Source organism: Helicoverpa zea, chromosome 31 (assembly GCF_022581195.2).
Source record: "Helicoverpa zea isolate HzStark_Cry1AcR chromosome 31, ilHelZeax1.1, whole genome shotgun sequence".
Taxonomy (NCBI): Eukaryota; Metazoa; Arthropoda; class Insecta; order Lepidoptera; family Noctuidae; genus Helicoverpa; species Helicoverpa zea.
Genome location: NC_061482.1, coordinates 17264452 through 17292273, shown reverse-complemented (window position 1 = coordinate 17292273; position 27822 = coordinate 17264452). Strand labels below are relative to the sequence as shown.

The following is a 27822-nucleotide window of genomic DNA, read 5'->3' as shown; positions in this document are numbered from 1 at the left end:
TTTAAGGGAAATTAAATGATCAATGTTGGCGATGTCGAATAAATACTTTTTCGTTGTTATTATACGTTTGGCATTTATATAATTTTTCTTTCATCAATTTCGTTACAGTAAAATGCTTTGACATCTGTCGTTAGTACTATCTAAATTATACTTCGGCCGTTCAGAGAATGCGTTCCTGACACCTATCAGTTAGTCATGACTAGTGATGGGCACAACATAACACTGAGTTCGTTACCGTTCCTTCAAAATGAACCGCCGCATTATTTTAAGATTATTTTCGTTTTAAATTGGCGGAATCATTTGTTTTATATTTTAGTTATTTAAGTGGAAACCAAAAAAAGGTAATATTCATATAATAAAATTGTTTTATTTATTCTTTGTTACAAGTACATTGAATTGAATGTGCGAACAGAATATTAATCAGACTCCGATTTGCTTGAGGAGGTGGTGTCTTCATCATCATCTTCGCCTACATGTATAATTATATTATTATCAATAACAGAATCAATCCTGATATCTCGGTCTAACAAAAGCCGGGTAATCAAATAAAAACAGATCGAAAACACTTGAAAAACGTGGTCTATGCGCACGAAACGACAACGGACGACTGTTTTAGCGTCACAAAATGGCGGCCCATAACGCCATTTGGGGTTACCATTTTTAATCTAAGTATAAAAATGCGGTTTGGTCATAGTTTTATTTTTATATTTCATAAAAGTTATAATTAAGTCTTATAGTCCATTATTTTCCAATTCTTAAAAAGAAAATCAAAACGTATTATTTTATATTATAACTGTATAAGAACAGATTACGATACTTGCCTGTTATTTTTAGCACAGCACTACAAAATATAAACCGCTGACATAACCTTGTAATAGCGCAGTATAGATTTAGAAAAATATTGTTTACCAAGTTATTTGACACTCAGTTTGGCACAAAATTATAACATTCATTGATTATTGATATAATAATGTTGTTTTAATGCTCCTCAATTGTTAAAACGGTAAACAACCAGCAAAAATATTTTTATCGTAACTGCAACGCCATTGCAAAGTTACGTCGTCAGTTCAATCGCGACGTGTCAGGAACGCATTCTCTGAATGGCCGAACTATAGGTACCTATAAAAAGCGGGCGAAGGAATTTCATCATCTTTAGTTTTCTTTTATAAAGTCCGTCTTTAGACACATTTTTGTCTAATCAATACATTCTTGATAAACAACAGTAATTTGTTTTAAATATTGCAAATAAAAAATCTACTTTATTTTTTTATCACGCTTATTTATTAGCTTCACTTTTTTTATTTATTTTTTATTTCATTTTTTCACCAAACATACACTATTTTTACAGGTGCCACCCAATACAATAGCGTAACTATGTATGTCAGAAAATCTTGGAATCTTAATTTGATCCACTTCCCGGATCCACTTCCTACTGTTTTTTAGTTTACAAAACTATTAATTTTCAAGAATTAAGCCATACTTCTACATTTTATTCGCAATCCAACTATGCAGTGATCTACCTATAGGTATAATTTGAATGCCTAAGCTCCACCACTCATCAAACATCCTCAAAATAAAACTATCTAACTACACACACACCGTTTAAATAAAACTACTTTTACGGATTTTATCGCGTTATATTAATATTATTTAATCCCGACGTTTCGGATCCTTTACAGCATCCATGGTCACGGGCAGACTAAGGTGTTGGTCGTCTTGATATATTAGTTACAAACAGCTACCCTACATTTTGTTGATTATTATTGACAATCCGATTCACGCAAAACGAGCTCACTGTATCCATAGGTCGAGCAGTTGTAGGCTTGGATTTTGATTTAATAGTTTCTATGATGGGATTCCAAGCAGGTGGTATGCACCAGCCATCTTCTCTATTGAAATTTGGATGTTTTTTAATTTCAATAGCCTCGCGAATCATCCTAGGTAGGAATCGGTTTTCTCTTGCAAGGACTTGTGGTTTATCAAATCTGATGTAATGCTGGGCCTTGTCTAGTGTGTGTTCACAAACTGCTGACTGTCTGGAACGGCGGTGTTTGACATCGGCGATGTGTTCTTTTACGCGGGTCCCTATGCTTCTTTTAGTTTGGCCTATGTAAGAGAGACCACAATCACATTCAAGCTTGTATACACCCGCATCTTGTAGAGGTATGTGACACTTGACAGGTGGTAAGAATTGACTGATCTTCTTCAGCGGCTTGAAGTAGGTTTTGATTGAAGCTCGCTTCAAGACAGTCAGCAGTTTGTGAACGCACACTAGACAAGGCCCAGCATTACATCAGATTTGATAAACCACAAGTCCTTGCAAGAGAAAACCGATTCCTACCTAGGATGATTCGCGAGGCTATTGAAATTAAAAAACATCCAAATTTCAATAGAGAAGATGGCTGGTGCATACCACCTGCTTGGAATCCCATCATAGAAACTATTAAATCAAAATCCAAGCCTACAACTGCTCGACCTATGGATACAGTGAGCTCGTTTTGCGTGAATCGGATTGTCAATAATAATCAACAAAATGTAGGGTAGCTGTTTGTAACTAATATATCAAGACGACCAACACCTTAGTCTGCCCGTGACCATGGATGCTGTAAAGGATCCGAAACGTCGGGATTAAATAATATTAATATAACGCGATAAAATCCGTAAAAGTAGTTTTATTTAAATGTCTAATATTCGCGTAAGTGTCAGAAATCAATATGTTAACCAGTACGGACTGCCAATTGCAAATAAAATACGCCGGTTGGAAGATCTCAAGACGAAGCGCGCAAGATTCATAACATCCTTGAATTTCTTGAAGAGATGCAGAGACAACAGCATCATTCCTACGTGTGCCATAATTTCACCAAGGAAGGACATACGAGGAAGCGCTAAGATCTTAAACCAGGCAAGCAAAAAGTTACTATATACAGCAGTTAATACAAAATACACGATCCGATTTGCACCGCGTTAATCAAGACATTGAGGCGTCATCCCATGAATTACAGATAGATTTAACTACATTTGATTTTAATAATTGCATGAAAATACTAGATGAGCGCGAAAAATCTAAATATAATGAATGCAAAAACAGACAAATAATCAAATTTGAAAAACTAACGTCTAAATCAAATGTCCAAAATAACACACGAAGAGAAAACGGAACGCGCCCGTTACCTGCGAGCCAATCACGCGCAGTTGTCAATCTATCAAAAAATGTCTTGGATGAAAATACGGTTCAAGTGTTATCGAAAGGCCTAAATTTTGCTGTAACACCTCGAAAAATACCGGTAGAAAGCATTATATGCAACGTGGAAGACTGCCTGTTTAAAAATAAAATCAATAAACATGATTCGGAGGCGATACGTCAGGACATTTCGTCTGTGTTACGTCGCAACATACTGCCCAAACCGAATCTAAATAAAAATCAATATCTAGCGTTAAAAAACCTTCGCGACAGGCCTGAATTAACAATTCTACGTGCAGATAAAGGTAATGCTACGGTGGTGATGGATACGTCAGATTACAATGATAAAATACAAGACCTTTTATCGGATGAAAGTACATATAAACAAGTGAAGACCGACCCCACAACAAAAACATTGAAATCAACTAGTGATTTGATAAAAAAGTACTCCGAAACATTGAATCTAGACGTAAAATACCTAGTTCCTAGCTGCGCAAAACCACCAAAGCTGTATGGGCTACCGAAGATACACAAACCTAATGCTCCGCTACGACCAATAGTCAGCCAAATCGACTCACCAACCTACAGATTGGCTCAACATCTGGCTAAAGTACTTTCACCATTGAGAGGAAACACAGCAGCATATGTAAAGGACTCGTACCATTTTGTCAGTGAAATAAAATACCTACAACTAGCTGACAATGAAACTATGGTCAGTTTTGATGTTCAGTCATTGTTTACATGCTTACCTGTTGAAGACTGCATCAAGATTGTGTCTAAGAAACTAGCAGAGAATAACATGCCTACTGAATATGCTGAACTGTTAAAACATTGCCTAACATCTGGCTATTTACTGTGGAATAATCACTTCTACACGCAAGTGGATGGTGTAGCAATGGGCTCCCCAGTATCTCCCATTGTTGCTGATATCTTCATGGAGGATTTTGAGGAGCGAGCCCTGCAATCTGCACCCGTAACACCCAAATTCTACAAGCGGTACGTAGATGATACTTTCACAATACTACCATCTGACAAAGTCACAGCATTTTTAAATCATCTTAACTCCATAAACCCCAAAATTCAATTCACTATGGAGTCAGAGGCAAACAACTCCTTAGCTTTCTTAGATGTTTTGGTTATCCGTAACCCTAATAACACCTTGAGTCACACTGTGTATCGGAAGAAAACCCATACAGACAAATACCTTCATGGTGAGTCCCACCACCACCCAACACAGTTATCTACCGTTGGTAAATCATTGTTTCAGAGAGCACGTGGGATCTGCGATGAACAACACCTGGGTGCTGAGCTTCAACATGTCAAGCAAGTACTGCACGACAACAAGCTCCGAGTACCGCGCCCTCGTCGCAGAACCCGCGTGAAACCAGCCACAGTTGAGCGTCTACCTGCTGTTCTTCCATACATAAGAGGAGTCACAGACAAGATTGGCTACATCTTGAAGCGAGCTTCAATCAAAACCTACTTCAAGCCGCTGAAGAAGATCAGTCAATTCTTACCACCTGTCAAGTGTCACATACCTCTACAAGATGCGGGTGTATACAAGCTTGAATGTGATTGTGGTCTCTCTTACATAGGCCAAACTAAAAGAAGCATAGGGACCCGCGTAAAAGAACACATCGCCGATGTCAAACACCGCCGTTCCAGACAGTCAGCAGTTTGTGAACACACACTAGACAAGGCCCAGCATTACATCAGATTTGATAAACCACAAGTCCTTGCAAGAGAAAACCGATTCCTACCTAGGATGATTCGCGAGGCTATTGAAATTAAAAAACATCCAAATTTCAATAGAGAAGATGGCTGGTGCATACCACCTGCTTGGAATCCCATCATAGAAACTATTAAATCAAAATCCAAGCCTACAACTGCTCGACCTATGGATACAGTGAGCTCGTTTTGCGTGAATCGGATTGTCAATAATAATCAACAAAATGTAGGGTAGCTGTTTGTAACTAATATATCAAGACGACCAACACCTTAGTCTGCCCGTGACCATGGATGCTGTAAAGGATCCGAAACGTCGGGATTAAATAATATTAATATAACGCGATAAAATCCGTAAAAGTAGTTTTATTTAAATGTCTAATATTCGCGTAAGTGTCAGAAATCAATACACACACACCGTATTTAACACGAATTACACACATATAAAACGGTGGCCCTGTCCATCAGCGTATCACCCTCGTCACTTACTCCGTGATACCGTAGGCTTTTAGGCTTTTATCAGGCGAAGAGAGGAAGGGGGGCACGGAGCAAGGAAACATGAACGGAGATGCCATAATGCTCGTAGGTCACGCGCTTTCTTCTAGTCCAAATTCGTACACACGGCTACACATCCAGTCTGTCTTGGACTTGCTTAATTTGATCTTGCTACAAATTGAACGGTCAGCTTATTCCAGTTTTCCGTCTTTACATTGTAAATTACCAAAACGATCAATTACAAGTGAACTAACGAGGCGTTTGAGTACTTTGAGACATCTATCAACCAGTTTTGGTATAACAAAAACCGGCCAAGTGCGAGTCGGACTCGTGCACGAAGGGTTCCGTAAATTACAGTTAAATCAACCTATCTCAAAAACTATAAGAGATACTTTGATCAAACCAAAAATCGTTGAAAGAGTTAATTAGCATGCATCACCTCTATTTTTTTTAGAATTTTATACCCCGTAGTTATAAAAATAGAGGGGGGGGACATACTTTTTACGACTTTGAGAGCTGATATCTCAAAAACCGTTCACTTTAGGAAAAATGTTTTTTAGAAAACTTTATATCATTTTAAAAGACCTTTCCATTGATACCCCACACGGGTATGTACATCGAAAAAAAAAATTTCATCCCTCAGTTACATGTATGGGGGGCCCCACCCCCAATTCTTTTTTTTACTATTTAGTGTCATATTTTTGTAGCGGTTCATACAACACATATTCCCATCAAATTTCATCACTGTAGTACTTATAGTTTCCGAGTAAATCGGCTGTGACAGACGGACAGACGGACAGACGGACAGACGGACATGACGAAACTATAAGGGTTCCGTTTTTGCCATTTTGGCTACGGAACCCTAAAAAATGGTCAGGTCCAAAGAAGGCGTATAATGGCGAAGACGTTCTTCCACCCTAATAGACAGTCATATCTGTTGCTGGGGAGTTTGTTGCGCCACTTCTTCTTACCAGCAAAAACATATAGGAAGTGGTGAAGGGTGGGCATTTTCGAGGTTGTCTTTTGTTTTTGACGTTCGAAAAGTGCTGATTTATCAGCTTAATTTGAAATTAAACGTTTTGCAGTTTGAGTTCCTTGTCCCCCGCTCACTCACATTTTGGCGCTTCTTTCTTAGGCGATTTTCCGTAATGGCACCTCCGCTAGTTATTTAGTTCTCCATTGGGGAGGTAGCAATCGACACTACTTAAGCTGTCCCGAGGGAATCTATTGTCTTGAGATAACAGTGCTGTGTGTACTGATACGATTAAATACATCGGTCAATGTGCTGTTGGTGTTTTGTTCATGATTTGTTTGTGTGAGTTTAAATGTTAATTATTGATTCGTTTTTGTGCAGAAGTGTTAATTTGTAGTCATTTGTTACAATTGATGAGTACTTGATTACAGCCTTTTTTATAATTCGAGTAAACCTATTTTAGAAATTGGTTACCGCCGGTGGCTTTTTCGATAAATGGACTATCCACCACTGACATTTTTTTCATTTTTTTTTTATATTTTTTCTGCAAAGATTGTCTTTTGACCAGACCAGAGAATTGCCGATTGTAGTAAATCGAAATTACCTAGCGTAATGTAAAAAATATGTACCTATACACTATATTTGTCACAATGACCTAGTTTTTAGTTAAGTACTATAGCAATTTATTGTTGATTCGCTATAAATATTATATTAAGCACTTTTTACGCCTGAGATACAGGTTTTTACTAAGTTCAGGCAAATCATGCAACAGCACTTTTTTAGAATTAAGCAAAATTAAACGATTTATTTATCTATTTTATGTATCGTATGTGATTGCTGAGATTAGTGCGTTTAAATAAAAAGAACAAACAATGGCGTTATCACTTAGATATTCCCAAACGTCAAATGAGGCATAAAAATATCGAAAGTATTATCATCTGCCAATCCTTTTCTCTGCGTTGGAGTCTGCTTCTAGTATCACCCAGCACCAGTGTTTTCCTACCCCACGAAGCATTTTTAAGTAAATTCATATCGTAAGCAAACATTTACCGTCGCTGCGGTACCGTTGCACCGATGCAGTCGTGTCCTTGCATGCAATAACGCGTTATGCTCACATAACTTATATCCCTGGTGTAGCGAAGTGTTGGGCAAACTAATATGTACATCCCAAAAATTAGTAAGCTTAGAGCACACAGCAAACTTTTAGTCAGCCAACAGTTTGTACGGGCTCATAAATTAGTAGGAAGATGAATGGTAGTACGCACCGCACATAACAACGATCAGATATAAAATAACAAAATATTCAACTTTATAGACCAGCTTACACTTCAAATTATGCAAATTTCGATACCTACCTACCAGAATAAACCATCATCATCTGCCTAGCCTTTTCCCTATGTTAGGGTCGGCTCATAGTCTCACCGACTATCAGTGTTATTCTCTAAATCATATTGTAAGCAAACATTTGCCGTCGCTGCGGTACCGTTGCTCCGATATGCAGCAGTGTCCTTGCATATAATAACGCGTTATTCTAATATAATTTGTATCCCTGTCATGGCTAATGGCAAACTAATATAAAAGATATATCTTGAAAAGGTGTACCTAAGGTTAACGTTACTAAAACCCGATGGGCATCCATCTACGGACCGATCGCGGCAAGCGTTTGATACGCGACATAGGTCGCGTCGACTGAAAACAATGCATGGAAAACATCTTATACTAACTACAAATGAAACTACATCTTATAAAATAACGTCCTACCGCATCTGTACGTCGATTCTATAAAATCTCACATTTCACTTCGACATCACTCTCACTTCGCATTCGTTCTAAAGGTAGAATTCCGTGGACGCGACAATAGTCAACCTATGAAAATGTATGGCACCGTTGCCGAGGCCCGTGACAGCCGACGTATTTCGTAAGCCGCTCGCGGCATTGTCTTGAAATTAGTAGATTTTGTTCGTCCGTTCCTTCTAGTCGAAGTGCTAATTGATATCCTTGAAGAAGAGAAGGATGACGTGCTGCTGTGGCTGTATTATGAAAAAAGATTACCAATCGACCCTATCTTTAAAAAGTAGAAATGAAGAAGGATACTACCATATACTGATTTAAAAGCATTTGTATTGTAATGAAAACAAAAGGAAGTTTTGCCGACTAAATAAAAAACAATTTAATTCTGGTTTTACTAAAATTCTATAGATGTTATTAAGCGCTAGACCATGTTGAGAAGCGTACGGCCGCGAGCGGCTCACGAAATTCGTCGGCCGCGCGCGACTGTCGCGGCCCTCGGCAGCTGTGCCATACATTTTCATAGGTTGACTATTGTCGCGCGCGGGTGCGACAATCGCGACCCACGGAATTCTACCTTAATGTTTCATGATTGACATTGTCAAACTAGACTAGCGCTACTCTTTCGAGCGTGTTGACGAGTTGAACTAAATTAAATTCGAGATTTTGACAGATCTGTCAAAATCTGTCTATCTATAGGGGAGGTAGGGGAGAGATGGGCAGTTGGGAGACATGAGCACCCCCCTTTTATTCTGATTTGATCATAGTTTAGTTTTTTTTTTATTGGGTAGTTTACGTTACCGACTGGTAACGGTGTTCATCCATAGACTATCTGTCATTTCTGTGAGTTGTCAAGAACAAACACTCGTAAAAGTAAATATTTTGTTGCGGTTTCGGATCGTTATAAAGAGAAAACTAATGAAAGGTATGTGTATTTTCTATAATTAATTATTGCTTGTCAAAATCTCCAGTTACGATTATAGTAAGTCGATGCAATCCACACCTATTATACCTCTAGAAGAGAGTACTACAGCAATAGTTAATGGGCCCCACGTTTTTATTTTAGTCTAATATGACCGGGACCACCTACGTAGGTTGACAGGTAAGTAACTATTTTTTATTTTCTAGTTTTTAGTGCACATAAGATAAAACCGTTTAACTTAAAAGTTTTTTTACCGATTTTTTTTTTATAAACTAAGTCAAAAGTGTGATGTGTGTGTATAATGTGATGTATAATTTGTAAATTCTTGTTCTTCTTCGTCAGTGAAAATTTGTGAGGTTATAAATCTGCGCGAAAAATCCTTTATAGAATCTTGTTTCAGGTACTGTTGCCAACTTGATCTAGGGACTCCATATTTATCAGCTGCTATTTTTATTGTTGAACCTTTTGATACCTCTTGTATTGCTCGTTATATTAAATCTTTAGGAATTTCCCGTCGCAAATCATTTTTTTTGAATTTTAACTGCATCTTTCTGTAATTGACAATAGTTAAAAATCCTCAACTGAACATAATAGGCGTTGGGCATGCCCAAACCACCCGCAAGTCTAGATGCCCATTTCTCCCTCTGTATACATTTTCGATATAAGTTACCGGTATTTTTAGAATCTACATATTTAGACTTGGATTTCAGTTTAATTTATAGATTAGTAAATAAACAATAGATTAATAGTGCACATAAGATAAAACCGTTTAACTTAAAAGTTTTTTTACCGATTTTTTATTTTCTAGTTTTTAGTATTTAATGAAAATGCCTACCGAATATTCCTCATTCTATCTAATTCATTTAGTGCATCATTATTACACGGTCTCTTACCTGATAATTTATTACAATCTAATTAAGAAAAAAGTCTATTTTTTTTTAACGACGCGTCGCCAATAATCATCTAGTGACCCCTCCCTGGGTCAGCAGCGGTAAGGGAATGCCAGACTCTTACTAACTAAAAACAGTTATGTTTCGTCGTAGGCCTTTTATGTACCAGGGCCACGGTAACTCTTTCGAACAATCCCGCAGCCCAGGCAGGCCTTGGCCCTGTTGGGCCCCGCTGGGGTTGCTGACAGTATTCTACTTGTGTAGCCCTTTCATTTGATACCCATATTATAATATAATATATAATATTAATAATATTAATTTATTGCCATAGAAATACATACTGCAGGATACCACAGAACAATTGACATAATAGGTTACATTTTTTTTTTTAGATTTGTTGACTCTGGTACCCAAAGTAAGATTTAACTTGTGTTATGGGTACCAGGGTCCTCGCACAAACATGATTTGCTGATAACGTGCTCGCGTGTGCTTAGATTAAACTATATAATTTAACATACATAATCGGCAATACAAAAATAAGAAATTGTGTGTGTGTAAGTGTGCATGTGTGTATGCGTGTGTGTGTGTGTGTGTGCGTGTGTGTGAGGGTGAAATTTGAATGACTAAATTTGACCCAAGAATAAATAATAAAACAAACGGGGTGAGCTAAATAAAGCCGTTTAAATATCTCGTAATGTTGAAACTGATTGTAATTTTTAGGAAAGCTCTTGGATTATATCTAGCCAAACATAAGAAATGGCAATAAAAGTTGATTATCTATAAAATCTGATTTTTTATGTAATAAATAGTGAAAAAGTGCCCATCCCTCCCCTACCTCCCCTAAAGTATGAAATGACTTTTAGAAGTGAAGTGAAATGCGAGTTGTTGTTCGAATTTTATAGAATCGCAGTACTGCATGTCTCCTCGCCTGTTTATCGTAAGAATTACTGCAAGGATTTCAAAGTCAAAGTCAAATCATTTATTTCATTTAGATTTACAGGCACTTATGAATGTCAAAAATTATAAATAAGGTTGATTCTAGTTGCCCATTCCAAAAGTAGCTTCCTATGGAGAAGAACGGGCAAGAAACTCCATGGTTACTTTTTTATTTCCATGAAGTTTTCACCAAAAGTAAGAATTACACAATTTAATCCTGTGCGAAATCAATGCGGGTCATTTTTTAGACCTAAATGAAACTTATCTAAAAATCACTGAATATTAAAAAGAACCTTCTCTATTCTAAAACAAAGGCCTAAATAAAACAGGGACCATTAACATTAGCTAACTTTATAATTATTATAAGGAAAACTGAAAGGATAATCCGGGAGTCCCGAAATAATGGCAATTTAACTTTCTGTGACGTCACGTCTCATCTCGACTGCGGGAAGGGTGATTGTAAGTTAATGCCGGGCCCATTACAATAGGCTAGATGTTTTATAAAAGCTAATTTCTCTATGTAATTGGATAAGTTAATTTTGAAGCAAAATTGGTAGTTTAAAATATAAATATATCGGCAAGGATATTGAGCCCTGACCTTTACCTGCGAAAAAGTGATTTATTGGTGTATTGCCTTAAGTGTACAGTGCGCAAAGCGATCCCCACTCTTCCGCCGAGAGCTCATTATCCGTGCCGATAACTATATCAGTATACTTTTAACATACTGCGACTTTGTTCACTTACCTAATATTTGAAATATTTTCAAAAGCCGGGGGTTTTATCTAAGTACTTATACTAAATTTTCAAACTGAAAAGGTAAGGTTTTGCTTCAATAGCGTATTCATTCAATTAAAATAAACTCTTCAGCTCTCTCAATCTTAATAATCACTAGACCAATCTTATTTATTTAATTGATTTCAATAATTTAAAAGGCTACAGGCTACTGTTTATCCTGATGCGCGGAGAAGTTCCGACTGGAGGCGGGCTAAGCGGCTGACGAAAGCTCGTATCATAGTAAAAAACCGGAAAAGTGCGCGTCGGACTCGCGAACGAAAGGTTCCGTACCATCCAAACTATATAATATTCTATATATATTTATGGATATCGAGCAAAAATGAGCAAAAAAAATCACATTTGCTATAGTATAGGAGCCCCCCGAAAATAATTATTTTGTTCTAGTTTTCAGTATTTGTTGTTATAGCGGCAACAGAAATACATCATCTCTGAAAATATCAACTCTCTAACTATCACAGTTCATAAGATACAGTCTGGTGACAGACGGACGGACGGACGGACGGACAGAGGAGCGAAAACAATAGGGTCCCGTTTTTCCCTTTGGGTACGGAACCACTAAAAAGGTAAGGTATAATTTCACTGTTTTCCTGATATGCCGAAAACTTAGATTTCATAGTTTCTTTCACGTTTATCATCAATTTCAGTTAAGGAAGTAAACTATCTTCCAGTTCCCGAACGTATTTTTTGTGTCTTATAAACTGAGTTTCTTCTAACTTTAAGCAAAATCAATATTAATTTTAACTTCATTAACTTTCATTTGTACTATCAGTCTATTTACTAAAGAAATAAATATAAGTTAAGTAGTAATAAATCATTCTGTGTTCTGAATTCACAAAATGTTCACTAAATTCTAAATTAAACTTTCGATCATGTAAGTTTCAATCATTATTAAGATATCGCTAAACATAATATTATGTAAGCAGAATTATCTCAAAGTTTGATTCTATTCAAGAGTAAGCATTGTTATTTTGATTTGATAAATCAAAGTAATAATATCTACGTTAATATACTGCTAATCAAATAACCGACATTCAGTTATCAGGTAACGTTATTATGTCATATTAGCTTCCGTGAGAATTACAAAACGCATCTGGATAAAAAGTAGCCTCTTAGTTACTACAATAAGAGCTTTTCTAACACTGAAATAATCTTTCAAATCCAAAGAAACCCTTCAGCTTCATAGAATTAGAAAACAAAAACTCAGATCCAACAAATGAATTCGAAAAAGCTTCAACACTATACTTGTGAATTTAGTAAACTTTCCACTAAAGAAAGCATAACATAACAGCCGGGATCCTAAAAAATATTGTGCCTTCCGAAACAGGACTTCGCTATGACAAACACGGTCACACATCTGCGACCCGATTCTAGTTTGCAAAAGTAGCTTCATATGGAGAAGAACGGGCAAGAACGACAACCGCGCTAAGCGTTGCCTTATGATAAATTGACTCGCGCGGCCGAAAACTTTGACGCTACACTTGCTACATTAATAAACTAGATAAGACTATACCCGTTATATGAAACACACAATAAAACATACAAATTGAGTAGACGGCGCTAGTATTCGCTATAAAGTGCTAATAGAGTGTTATAGCAAGTTTTATCTGCGAACAAGTTCGCGTTCCGTTTTACGATCAGTTATTAGTCAGCTGCCACAAGTATCGGTATTTCATTTATGGGCCGTAACTTAGAATGAGTGGGAAAAGGGTGTGCGTCGCTTTTATTGGGAATTAAATAAAATGTCAGTTAATGTTGCTAGAATATAAAGAAGATTGCTACCTAGTGTATTTTGCGGGAGATCATAAAATCACAAACAACAGGTGCTGCTGTTATCCTAGTAAATTATTGTTTAAAAGCTGTTAAAGTTCTTAAGAAATCTCTTAAGTTGCAGTTAAAACATGTATTTTCTTCACAGCCTGTTTGTAGAATTAAATATAACGTCACAAAGAACCTTAAACCAAACAGGCAATTTATTTTAAAACGTGATCAATTATGAGTTTAAGTTAAAACCTCGGCGGCAGAGATCACTAATGTCTTTAAATTGACCGCAAGAGATCCTACTCAGTAATAATCGTGTCATAAACGCAAAATTTTATATATACGGACGAAAGAATGATTGTAACTCTTTCACACAAAACTACCCATTTAATTTTGATGAATCTTTTCAGAAATGTAGGCCATCAGAATAACATATTGGATACTTTTTATCCGAGTGCCGCAAGTATTTCCCTCGCGAGTGAAGCCGTTGTAACCAGCAACCAACACCTGAAGTCCGCGGGAAGCTACCATCAAAACATAGAAGTTTCACACAACTATTCCCGCCGTACAAAAACTCCCGTCAAATAAGACAAACTACAGTCACGTAAAAGCAACAGATAGGTTACAAATCCCCGTTACTATGCGAAAACAAAACAAATTAATAAGTTGAACCCGAACTAAACCCATTTCACGTAAATGGACGCCATTAAATACAGTCCCAAAGTAAAATTAATGAAATCTAATCAATTTTGCGCGTCAATCTCCTACGTAATTGTGAGTTCAATCAGTTGGTCTCACAGTTAACTTGGGGTGCAAACAATCTGCTAGTTAAGTGCCCTAACTGGCAATTAACCGCTATTCATTGGTTAAGTTTGACTATCCGACTGATGAGCCTACTGACTCAAGATTGACAGCCTTTCGCGGTTTCTGTCAATTATTTACTCTGTTGTGATATTTTGGATACAAATATAGATTAAGATGATATTTTAATTGATACTGAAACATTATAAGGCTTGAATAAAACTTTCATGATTCTAAAAGAAAATTTCAACTGTTTTCAGATAATTCTCACAATTTAGTATCAATGTTAAAAGTCTTTAACTCATTTCTGAAGTTGATTAATCTCTTTCAGGAGACAATATAGCTCTTTATAGAGCTATACTATATTTTGTCTTTGTTCCGTATATTTTATAAAACAGAAAAATCTGCAAACTCCTTAAAAACCAGAACATACTTACAAACATCCATGAAACACGTGAATTGTTCTAACAACTTTGACCAAACCACCGCTATTTTATTTTTAAATTCACACTCTATCTCTGAATCGATTATAACGCCTGTTTTCAATTCAAAGGATCCGAAAACAAAGTAGGCACGAGTATCCGTGAACTTCGCCTCAAACTAAACCGCAGAATCTTAAATTCAAATCGACGTTACGCCTAAAACATTAAAGTCACCACCGTTTCCGTCGGCACCCGAAAATTACAAAATAAGTAAGAAAAAATCCAAAAAAAAAATAGAAAAAAATTTATGACGGTACATACCTTAAACTACGGAGAGAAAAAACTACGGGAGAGAATATCGCGCGGGATTACCGAGTTCGCGTTAGGCCGGAGGCACAGACGTCTGGCCCGAGCGGCGGTGAACGCGCGATAACGCAGCGGGGCGCGGCGACACCAAACTGTTGCGTCGCGCTTGCGCCGCTGCGTCACACACACACGGACAAGACGTACCTGTGTGCTCAACCCCGCCTATTTCGTACGCGTGAAACAGCAACATGGGTCACCACTGAGAAAGAGGCGATCGGTGCACCACTAGCCCTCACCTCTGCAATCGGTGTACATCCAATACAGATGCATCTGCAACTTCTACATAACTTACTTTATTACGATAATTATAAGGTACATAAAATTACATAAATTTACATATTATTGCACTTTTTATGTAAAACTGTTTTGAATTATTTCCATTTTAACTCATCATTATTTAAGTATGTTAGTAGAGCGTCAAATAAAGGAATCGGAAGTTTGAGGTTTTCGCGGCCGTCGGCAATTGGTTACAGGTATATGATATGAGTGAAAAATAATGTAAACTAAATTATTTTATTCGGTAAAGAATTTGTAACTCATATTTAGAACTCACATCTTCGGATAATAGTCTATAATCAGGATAAGCGTCCGAAATCAGCCAAAATTTAACGGAAAGTCGCTTTTTAGGTAATGAAAAAAAATATATAGATCAAAAATCACAGTGAAAGGGTAGGCAGAGTCGGCCGACAGTTGATCCCTTGGAAAGCTATTTTTTTAAAGGAATTCTTGATTAAAGTTTTCAGTCCGTCTGCTACCGGCTAAATGCCCGATATTTGTAATGTGCGTACTATCATTCATCTTCATTCTGATTTATGAGCCCAAACAAACTTTAGTTTGGTGTGAGCTCTTATAGAAATTAAGATTAGTATCAAAAATGCAAGCGACTTTTAAAGAACGTGATATTCAGTCAATATAATGAGTGATGTCTTATATGACGAAGCTCCTATTTATAATACAAGAATTATGGTTTTATAGATTTTAAATGGCCACTTGGTACATGTCAATTGTATTGACTAAGCAAATCCTATTTAGATACCTATATGGCAAGTGATGAGTGTTCGATAGCTTCATAGGATTATTAATATTACTTATTAACTAGCTATGATTTATTGCACCCATAAAACTAGACATTGCATATATAGCTGAATGGCTTAAGGAAACTATACTTAAGTAGGTAGGTATACTACAGTAATTATTTTTTTGGCATTTGTTTAGCATGCCTTTTTAACCAACTATGACCGAAGGGGTGTTGTGTTTGTAGAGTTTAATGTATGAAGGTATTTGAAGTGCTATGCTTATTTTTTACATACTTCCAATTGTTATCATTTTAAATATTAGCTTTTATCCCGTCTTTGCCATTGTTATATGAATGAGACAATTTTGATGCTGAACCAGTTGAGAGGTAATTAAGCATTTTAAAGATAGGTGGAACTTTTGTTAGTCTTTGAATCAGGGTGTTAAACATAGTTTCTTCGGGACTACAAAACAATTCATTAACTTTGAATTCTTTCCCGAAATGCGATCTTTAGTGGCACGATTAAAGTTAAAAATACTGCCTAAACTGTGCTTGAAACTTCATTTGGTAAAAAGTTTGCTGAAATTGCGGTGGCAGTATGCCAAGAAACATATACTAAGCCTCTTTCTGTCAGCCTGGCTAACCTCAGAAAGTGAGAAGTAGGTATTCTAGACAGGAGTTTCTGGGGAGTTTGTTGCGCCACTTCTTCTTCCCAACAAAAACACATAGGAAGTGGTGAAGAGTGGGCGTTTTGGAGGCCGTCTTCGTTTTTGTTTTTGACGTTCAAAAGGAGCTGATTTATCAGCCTAATTTGAATAAACGTTTTTGGGTTTTGAGTTTTGACATTGATTTAGTCATACTCCTACATAAAAATAGGAGGTTGTTGATAGCCGCGTTCTGTCGTTATATGTGCGGCAAACCTATTGATAATATACTGATGATATACTTTTGACCATCAGTGAAAACTAACACCGTTTAGCTCAGACTCCGGCAGCTACGTTCGCATCGGTTAAGGTTTGCCTTCGGCCAAGTCCTGAATGATCTAGGGTTTGCCTCGTGCGGTAGCTTCGCGTGAACTTAAAATAATATCTCGCCTAAACTTCAAAAAGTTAGAAAATCCACAGTTCCACCCGCTTCCCGAGAGAACTTCTCGCAGTATAAGAAGAAGCTGTGTCATTTCTTAGGCTCTATAAGCTATCTGTGAACCTTACAGGTGTAGGTGTATTATTACAGGTAGATTATAATTACTCAATCTATACTTCTATACTAATATTATAAAGAGGAAAACTTTGTTTGTTTGTTTGGTATTTTTTTTTTTTATATTTACATTGGGAAGAAAGTGTAACACTTATGGTATGTCTGCGCCTTTCTCCTGACTGGTTTTAGGTTGGGGAGGTATTGTGGAGGGGTTTGTGATGTTTTGGGTGGTTTGAGGAGGGATAGGTTTTTTCAATTATATAATATATACATAATAAATAAAATATCGATGAGTGCATTAAAAACTAAATTTACGGATATGGTACAGAAGAAGAATCGGCGGTTACAAATGGGCTAGTTGTTGTTGTTGAACCGCTTGAGCTGCCTGACAATCTGAAAAATGTGTAATGGATAAACTCAAAAACTACTGGACCGATTTTAAATATTCTTTTATCATTAGAAAGCTATATTATCTGCGAGTAACATAGGCTATATTTTATCCCGGTACCGGCAGTAGCTCCCACGGGACGCGGGTGAAACCGCGGGAAAACGGCTAGTACTCAATAACTTTATTGCATCCCATAATGTATACACAGCCAGTCAGTAAAATTGAAGAGAAACAATTGTGGACAATGTCGGGCACAGCAAGTTTTTAGAGGAGAAAATAAAGAGCGCCTTTTAAAAAATATGAATGAAATAAGGAAGACAATCTGATACTTAGATATTTAAATAGGTATTATATACAACATGTAACGTAATTAACGCACACTCTCAAATACCCCAATTAGAATATTATGTTATAATCATAATACATACACTGAATTTTTAATTTAACATGTATATGCATTGTTATTTACTAAATTAGTTATACCTTATTCTTGGAGAACTTTTTGGTCATACTACTACGCACGCAAATATCGCGCCGCGCGCCGCTCGACTCGACACAACATAACGAAACTACGGAAAAAGCCGACAATACACGAAGTCTTATTACTTTGAGTTACGGTCTATTTGAATTTGTTTTGACTGTACAGGGTTAATATGACAATAATTTCCGTAGTTTTAATTATATTAAAAATGATATAAATCTATTCAGTAAACGATTCTGACGAAACGACAAACTAATTTCAGGATGTGCGTTAATTAAGTTACATGTTGTATACACATATACACACATAATTAAAGACACCCCCGACTCGAAGTGAAATAAATAGTTATGGTACTGACATGAGCTTAAGCACGGTATAAAATGTAATATAATAATTATTAAAATAAATATTACATTGTGTTCTTTAAATTAAGGACAAAAAATATTTACTGTCTTTAATACTTTTGATAAAACGCTTTATGGGAACTGAATACTAACTTTTGTAGCGGATACTTGGCTGGTCAGCTAATTAAAGACAGTAAATGTTTAGTTAAGAAAAAAAAGGGAAGATATAGAAATAGTCGCCATACTTTTTTTTAAGTGAATAAAATATTTATGAGTACTCAAATTAGGTAATAACTTAGGTTCCCTTCATTAACATTTTTCATTTTAGTTTCTGGTAAGTAAAATGTTTTAGGCTTTTTCGAATAAAGTTTTATCATGCGGATTCATTCATACCACTTGAACTGTAATAAGAACATGGTTATAAAATTATTTTAAAGATGCCTTGTTAATGCACTAAAAAAGTCAAGGTTTGAGAACAACTGAAAACCGACGTCAAGGAAAACTTATCCGCATTAACTTCACGGTGGTGTTATAACGAAAATAGAGAACCATTAATATTATTCGGTACTGTTTTTTCGGAGTCATTTAATGCTAAAAGGACGAAAATTGTGTCTGCAGAACTTTAAGATAACAGCCGGGTCGGGAAAACCTGTAGTGCAAAGTGTTTCGGAAGATGTTACTTTTGGAAAAGCACCGCACGTCCATACTGTAGTTGGCGTTTTCTAGCAAAGGTGAAAGTTGCTCTGAACAAGTATTGAAAAATGATTTTTTTATCTGATAAAACGAAGCGATTTGAAGAATTCAAAAAAAAATTGATTTTAGTCACTTCCAAAACATGTGATGTAACCAAAGTACACCAAGAAAGTTCTCAAACATAGGAGGCGAAAATGTTATAGTGTGGGGCTGGTCACCACTGTTTAGTGAAAGACCCTTCAGAAAGGTATTATTAAAAAAGGGGAATTCAAGTACTATAATATTTCATATCGTTATAAGCCAAGCATAATTTACCGGTCATTAGGACTTTCCAAATTAGAAAAGCTCTGAAAAACACTGCAAGGGTAGTAAAAATGACTCTTTAATCGGGCAACTTATGGCGGCTTTGGTTTGGCCTATTGCAAATCCAATGAAATAAAAACTGTTAATAGACGAAAAATACTATGGCAATAAGTTGTACATGGAACATCGATCAATTTTACACAGATTTTAATTAATCATGGAAGAAAATCCCCTTAGCGACTTCTACAAAACTGACCGCTTGCTCGTTCAGGGATGTCATACTGTTATGTTATTTAGGTAAAATGAAATAAACCAAATATTAATACATATTGGAATGTTTAATTATAGTGTAGAGAATGTTGTTGTAGAAAGGTAACTCCTATTTTTCCTACTCCTAACTATTTCTTCCTCTGAGCAAATGGAGTGTCTTTAATTAGATGACCAGGCTTCGTTATGGATCATACCGCTCGGGATTCGGATAAAGCGAAAAAAAAAATAGGGGCGGGGGATTATTAAATATAGTCATTATTTATAACATTTCACAATGCCTTCTTAAATATTTTAAAAAAGAAAAGAAAGTTCCCACGGCAATGTAACAAAGAAATACAGATGAAATGCCCCGGTAAGTTAAGATTCCAACAGTGTCTTTTATTACGTGTCCATGACATTCATGCTTATAAATTCATGTGTTTTGGAGTGAAAGCATGACAGGCAGACAGACAGTTACTTTCTTATAATATTAACAGCCAGTTTCTTCATCAAAAGTTAAAGTTAAAGTTATGGCTAAAGTAAAAGTAACGGTCAAATTCGTTTTTTCAAGGCAAAAGTGACAGCAAAACTAATAGAAAAATTGAATTTAACCGTTACTTTTACTTTAGACATTACTTTAGCCATAACTTTAACTTTAACTTTTGATGAAGAAACTGGCCGTAGGACGGTTTTGGTTTAGTTAACCAGACCTATTGCAAATACTGAACCAATTGTAATTTGAATAATAAGTTGAACTACCATAAGGTCTGAAAAAGTTAGATCGTCACTTGAGACGATTAAATAATAATAATGTCGGGACAAAAATAGAATAAATGGTTGTAACACAACCCAGGTTCATTAGTTTACATTTCATATGAATTGTGTTTTCTGGCGCTTCTCAGGCGAGCGTTTATTTTACGTAGAAATCTTTACAATTTACAGTAACAAATGCATTTTTCTCATTTTATACTTAAATTGGAATACCTGAGGGTTTTATTCACGTGGGGTGTAAGATGACGAGTGCATTGTCTTTGTGTAAGTATGTTTGTTATGACTGCCTCGTTGGTCTAGTGGTCGCAAGCGCGGCTGCTGTGCTCGAGGGCTCGGGTTCGATTCTCGGGTCGGACCGAAATCGCTTTGTGGGTTTTTTTACACTTTCACAAAGCAGCCCGTAGTCTGGAAGTTGGTGATTGATTCACCCGTGCATCGGAGAGCACGTAAATGTATGTGCGCCTGATCTCTCTCCGGTCGTCTCGGATTGCCGTCCCGTCGGGCTATGAGAATGAAAGAATAGGGAGTGCACCTGTGTCTGCGCAAATGCTCGTGCACTATATGTCCTGCGCAGCTAGCTGATCTCCTTAAACAGCCGCCGTGGCCGAAATCGGCCGTGGACGCCATTATTATTATTAGTCTAGTGGTAGCAAGTGCGACTGCTGTGCATGAGGTCTCGGGTTCGATTCACGGGTCGGGCCGAAATCGCATTTTGGGTTTTGGAAACTAAATTGCTGATTGATACACCCAAGCACCATAATATATTCTGCGTAGCTGGCTAATCTCAGAACAGCCGTTCGTGGTCGAAAACGTCGTTGGGTACCATTACCTATTATTGCGCATAATTATGATAGTAAATATTTTATTCATCAGAACTCATATTTAACAAAGTGACTATTTATGCTGAAGCCTTTGCGGTATAATAACATTTTTATATGAAAGACTTTCATTGTGTTATTTAATATAAAGTTGTCGAGGTCCGAGCTAATCCCACAGGAGTTTAAAGTTTTCTCTTCATTTTAATAACATATATCGTCTCGGTTGATGCAGATGCTCTGCTTCATACAGACGCATTTCATATTATTATGTGACCGTTAAATAATAACCTTTTTAGGGTTCCGTAACCAAAGGGTAAAACGTGACCCTATTGTTTTCGCTCGACTGTCCGTCCGTCCGTCTACCTCACCAGGCTGTATCTCAAAAACCGTGATAGTTAGAGAGCTGAAATGTTCGCAGATGATGTATTTTAGTTGCCGCTATAACAACAAATACTGAAAACTATAATAAAATAAATATTTTGGGGGGCTACCATACAACAAACGTGATTTTCTTTTGCTCATGCGCGAGTCCGACTCGCCCTTGGCCGGTTTTTTATTAAAAGTAGCTTATCAGTATAATGAAGCTTTAATATGATATCATGGACCTTTGGTAACGCAGGCAGGTACTATCGTATTTCGGCAGACGAAGTCATTGGCATAATCATCTGCATAGCCTTTTCCAAACTATGTTGGGAGCCGCTTAAACAAGAAGCGACTGCCTATCTGACCTCCTCTACCCAATTACCCGGGCAACCCTTAGTAAGACTATTGTCAGACTTACTGGCTTCTGACAAGCCGTAACGACTGCCAAAGATGTTTTAGTTGCGAAAGTAACTCTGTCTGTCTGTCACTCTTTCACGTCCAAACCACTGAACTGATTTTAATAAAATTTCTTACAGAGTTGACCTTGACAACGAACGTAGGATTATTTTCAAAATAAGCAGCGGGCGGAAGCTAGTACCTAGGTACATAGGTACCTAGGTAGGTACCTACATATATTTCAAAGCTAATTAGACCATAAACCCAACGTTACAATAAGTACTTACAGACATAATCGAAGTACATACCTACACCGTGATAGTTTTACAGAACCTTGACAACCAATGTTACCAAGGGGTATCGGGTTGCCCGGGTAACTGGGTTGAGGAGGTCAGATAGGCAATCGCTCGATGTGTACTTAACAGGTAAGTGCTCAGCTGCATCTGTTTAGATTAGAAGCCAGCACTAAGATAGATAGGAAATAGCTAGGCAGACAATGCAAGTATACAATGCAAGTGATTTATTTGTTTGGATAAAATTTGTACCCCCTGGGGTGAAAAACTACAGAACAGATTTTTTTTTAATATTTCACTTTGTACTAGACTAAATATACCTAGGTTAAAGGTTATCAAAAACATCGTGGAAGGGAAAGTCGAAGGAAAGAGGGGAAGGGGTTCAAGATATAGCTACATCAAGCAAATTAAAGAGAAGGTAAATGTTGTGACGTATAAGGAAGTTCAGGAGTTGGCGCTAGCTAGGCGTAAATGGAAGGAGCTTTACCGACAAGAGCTGGGCTCTTAAATTGAAGAAGAAGAAAGGTTATCCGGGAAGGAGTTCCCGGGGTTCGGTGAAACCGTTGGAAAATAGCTAGTATAGTATAAATAGAGGTGACCAAGTGCTTGTCCAAAAACTTTATTATTTTGAGATAGGCACACGATCAATACCTATGAAGAGTATTAAATTTTAAATACTACTCCGTGCATGTTATATTAAGCTTATGTAACTAAGTTAGTTAAAAATTCTGAGTACTTTGAGCAATATTTCCTCTAAGCGGGGATTATGTTAAAATATAACAAATCAGGCTATGGTCTCCTGGTAATACGTAGATTGATATTTTAACAAATAAACCACTAGTTACATAAAAAAGTCGTGGTGGCCTAGTGCGTAAAGCACCAACCTCTCATGTATGAGGGCGCGGGTTCGATTCCAGGTCAGGCAAGTACCAATGAAACTTTTCTAAGTTTTTATGTACTTTCTAACTATATCTTAGACACCAATGGCTAATAAAAAGGTTATGAAAAACATCTTGAGGAAACCTGGACTATAACATATGGTGATTAAAAGGTGGGGCGATAAAAAGGTTGTAACTTAACGTAAACCACTACAAAAGAGAATTCAATTGATTCGGTTATTGTTATTATTTAATTTCCGCAATACGCTCGTTGGCGCAAAGATCACCATGCCGGACTACCGAAGAGAGGTCCAGGGTTCGATTCCCGGTATGGTCAATATTTGTGTGATGAGTACGTGTTGACAATTGTTTCGGTGTAAAGGTGCGCGTCTGTCGCTAACACCGGCAGCGTTGCCATACATTTTCATAGTGTGACTATTGTCGCGAACGATTGACGACAGTTGTACTACGGACATGGCACATTAAAGCTTGTGGCACATTATAGCAGCACCGCAACAGCACGGCTCCAGCACGGCGTCGCCTCGAATTAAGACTACGGCTAGCTGCCAGCGCGCCAACCACGCGCTGTCCGCTGGCCGTCGGCGCGCCGTTCGCGCGCCGGCCCGAGGTGTAAGCTTGCTGTCACCGCAAACTCAATATTATTTTAAGACAGTTATAATTAAACACGACAATATGTCAATATGAAAAAGCCAACGGCGAGCAGTCAGCGTGCTTGCCGCTTCCACACAACTCGACTCGCCGCGCGCGTGCTGCAAGCGAGCGGACCTTATGCGTACAACGCGCCGACGGCATGCTCATTACGCGCCGACTCCGAGTCTGTAGCGAAACAACGTCATTGCGTCGTGTTCAATCATAACTACCTAAAATAATATTGAGTTTGCGGTGACAGCAAGCTTACACCTCGCAACCGGCGCGCGGACGGCGAGCTGGCACCTTGCGGACAACGCGTAGTTAGCGCGCTGGCAGCTAGCCGTAGTCTAAATTCGAGGCGACGCTGCAGCCGTGCTGTTGCGGTGCCGCTATAATGTGCCATGTCCCATACTGTGCCATAACCTGTAGGCCGCACGCGGCTGCGATCGATCGCGATGCACGGAATTCTACCTTAACAATATGTATATGTTTATTCACATACTTAATGCTTATGATGAATAAGTCCAAAGTATATAAAAGTCCTAAGTCCAAGTATTATTCATCATTTACATTACCAGATTCCGCCCGCGGGTTTGCCCGCGTAAGGTCAATTCCATCTCTGTGCCAAATTTTATTAAAATCAGTTCAGTAGTTTAGACGTGAAAGCGTAACAGACAGACAGACAAAGTTACTTTCGCATTTATAATATTATATAGTAGGGATATTGATTTGTAGCCCGATTTTACTGTTAACCGACATCCCAAAGGAAGAGGTTCTCAATTCGAATATTTTCATCGAAACAAAAGCAATGGAATGTGATTAAATCATTATATACAAGCAGAGAGCGTTGCAAAGCCTTTTGCTCTCAAGAAAGCTGCATGAAAAGAATTTCCTTTGTAAATGTGCAAAAAATTGCTCGCAGTACAAAGGCCAGGCAAAGGCTAAACGTAATTTGATGTAAAAAGGAATGTTGCTAGCAATACTGCGCAGTTTTCCTTAAAGTGCACTCAAATATTTTACTTACTAGGTATACATTGTTTTACTGCACTATAAACACAATTTGTTTGAATTATTGTTCTAAGAGTATACACTGAAGACTTTTTTGTCGGCCGTGTCAGTTTGATCGGGCTCTTGATAAGTCCTACATAACAACGATATTTATTTCAACAGATATTTGACCGGAATTGATTTTGCCATCCATCGGGTCAACTGTTTAGTCTGCAGTGTAGCGGGTAAGCTAAGTCTTCATAGCAATTGGTGTGACTTGAACGGCGCTTCGTTAGCCGTAAGCCATAGAAAATTAGGTTCTTACAGATCATCAGGTTGTAAGTCTGGACGAGAGACCAGATTTTCTGTGAGAGGTTTATGGAAAGCTGCACTCAGGACCGATGGGAAATAAGACTAAGTACCTAGGTACTTACGAAATTCCGCCGGTTGCTGCTGCTTGATCCACTCACACAGTACACAGATCACTGTTACACAGGTTGATTATAGTTTGATGGGCGCCCAGTAACTCCCTGCAGGGGTTGTTGATTATTTTGAAAAGTTTATTGCAGTTTAGCTCCGATCAAAGAAATATCTGCTCCCGTGCTCTTCTATCTGCAGTCTTCTCACAAGTAACATTCTTTCTAAGCATGTCATCATATATCAGATAAAAATGGGTATTCGACACTTATCTTGCAGAAATTACATAGTTTAGACATAGTTTTTGATTAGTTTTACGGCGCATCATGGCGGCCGGCCTCGCGTTTTTGGCACTCGCGCGCGAAATTATTTTGTATTGACGGTGGCGCCACGTCTCGCTTGGTGAGTGGCAGTTTTAGGAACTAGGAGAGGGAAATGGAAGGAACTAGGGATGCATGCAAGCTCAAACAGCAATCTTTATTTCTTTCTTCAAAGACATGAAACCGAAAAGCAAGAAATAAAAACATATTATTTAAATAAAACTACTGTTACGGATTTTATCGCGGTTATATGTATATATGTATTAATATTATTTAATCCCGACATTTCGGATCCTTTATAGCATCCATGGTCACGGGCAGGCTCCCCCGTCTGACCGAGCCGAGCCCGAGTGAGTTTGCCCGTGACCGCAGTTTTATTTAAATATCTAATACTAGCCATTTTCCCGCGGTTTCACCCGCGTCCCGTGGGAACTACTGCCCGTACCGGGATAAAATATAGCCTATGTTACTCGCAGATAATGAAGCATTCCAATGGCGAAAGAATTTTTAAAATCGGTCCAGTAGTTTTTGAGCCTATTCATTACAACCAAACAAACAAACAAAGTTTTCCTCTTTATAATATTAATATAGATTCGCGTAAGTGTCAGTAATCAATATAAATGTATTTATTTACTTATTTACTCTGCAAACTAATCAGTAGGCCGACAGTAGATCCCATGATAGCTATATTTTTTTGGTACAATATCAATGAAGCGTTCACTTAACTTTTTGATTAAGTTAAGAGCAAGTCCAACAAGGAAATTAATTAAAAAGCAAGTAAAATGACTGGCGACAAACTTGGTTCAAGTTCTTTGTAAACTGTTACCGTAGTTTACTGTCAAACTGAACTGAACTTTAAGAGATATAGTTTCGTAACTCGGAGCTTTGGGATTAAGAAACACGAGTATGATAGAAACAAGTTAAGTCTGCTTTGTGCGGTAGTTTGTCATGATGTCATAATAAAATCATCTGCCTAGCCTTTTGCTTATTATGACGTGCTCATCTATATAAATAAAAATGAATTGTTGTTCGTTAGTCTGATTAAAACTCGAGAACGGCTCGGCCGATTGAGCTGATTTTGGTTTTAAAATGTTTGTAGAGGTCCAGGGAAGGTTTGAACGATACGAAGTTCGCGGGATCAGCTAGTATACAATATAAGCAATGACAACGCGCGCGGCGCGTGTGACTGTTGAAAGCCCTGAGTCACGTGGAGCCACCGGCGGCCCAGCGAGCGGTAGGCATTTACGCACGAGCTTTAATCTCGATCTGATAATAATATTTGATTAAAAAAAAACTTTAAAACTGTAAATAGTTTTCCATTCGATCTGTCTATTATGAATGAATGTTCATGTTGTTGCCATGTAAGTTACCACTTTTTGCAAAATATTTTTATTTATTTTAAAGGTTTTTTTTTTATTCAGCCTGGGTTTGTTGTCACTAATATAATTAGGTATCGATACTTAATAATACCTTCACGGGACGGACGGCACTTTTGATACATAGGTAGGTACTTTATACTTTACATAGTACCTAGCTAAAGTACCTATAGCTACTTTAGACAGGTAGGTACAGGAGTACTACTTTAGCTACTACCGTACCGGCTACCTTTTTTCATGTAAGTACTTACGGAAAGTATCGCAAGATGATTGGACGCGGGTGAAACCGCGGGCGGAAGCAAGTAGGTATCAGATGGATTGACTAGCTGCTGCCGGTGTTTTCACCTGCGTCTTAAGGAACTAACTATTCCGCGCACCCAGATAAGAAGTAGCTTAGCCTTCCCCGATATCAGATAATCACTTAAAATTCATTCACTTGTAGGAAGTCTCCGAGCAATCATATTCCTCGGATAAATGGTGACTTATTTTTTCTAATCGGATGATAGATCCTACTGTAGAATACTTTTAAAACTTTTAACGAGTTCTCGATCCCTTGGGTTTTGTAGTAATACATTGCCATCCATTATCATATTCTTTTAACTTTTTTAAATAACCTTTGCATTGGAAAGCTAGATAGGTACCTTTTTCGAAGTGTTGAAAAAAACACTCTATAATTGCATGTTAAAATTGCCTTCAGAAAACCACAGGATTTAAAATTTAAAATACTTTTCAGACTTAAATGCGAATTAAAATATTGTAAGTTCGAAATAAAAATGTGACGTTAACATTTTAATCTGTCAGCTGTTTCCCGAGGCGAGGTGTCTGCCTTT

The 27822-nt window shown here is 37.5% G+C and overlaps 2 protein-coding genes across 2 annotated transcripts in view; one reads left to right on the top strand and one right to left on the bottom strand.

Moving 5' to 3' along the window:
* LOC124645095 (adenylate cyclase type 6-like) overlaps positions 1–27822 on the bottom strand; it is a 329505-nt gene that overhangs the window by 267219 nt on the left and 34464 nt on the right. The window lies entirely within an intron of this gene.
* LOC124645380 lies at positions 3504–5096 on the top strand (the record flags this gene model as incomplete). Its single annotated transcript, XM_047185182.1, has 2 exons — positions 3504–4154; positions 4455–5096. Coding segments are annotated over exons 1-2 (1293 nt in total), but the record flags the coding sequence as incomplete, so codon positions are not given.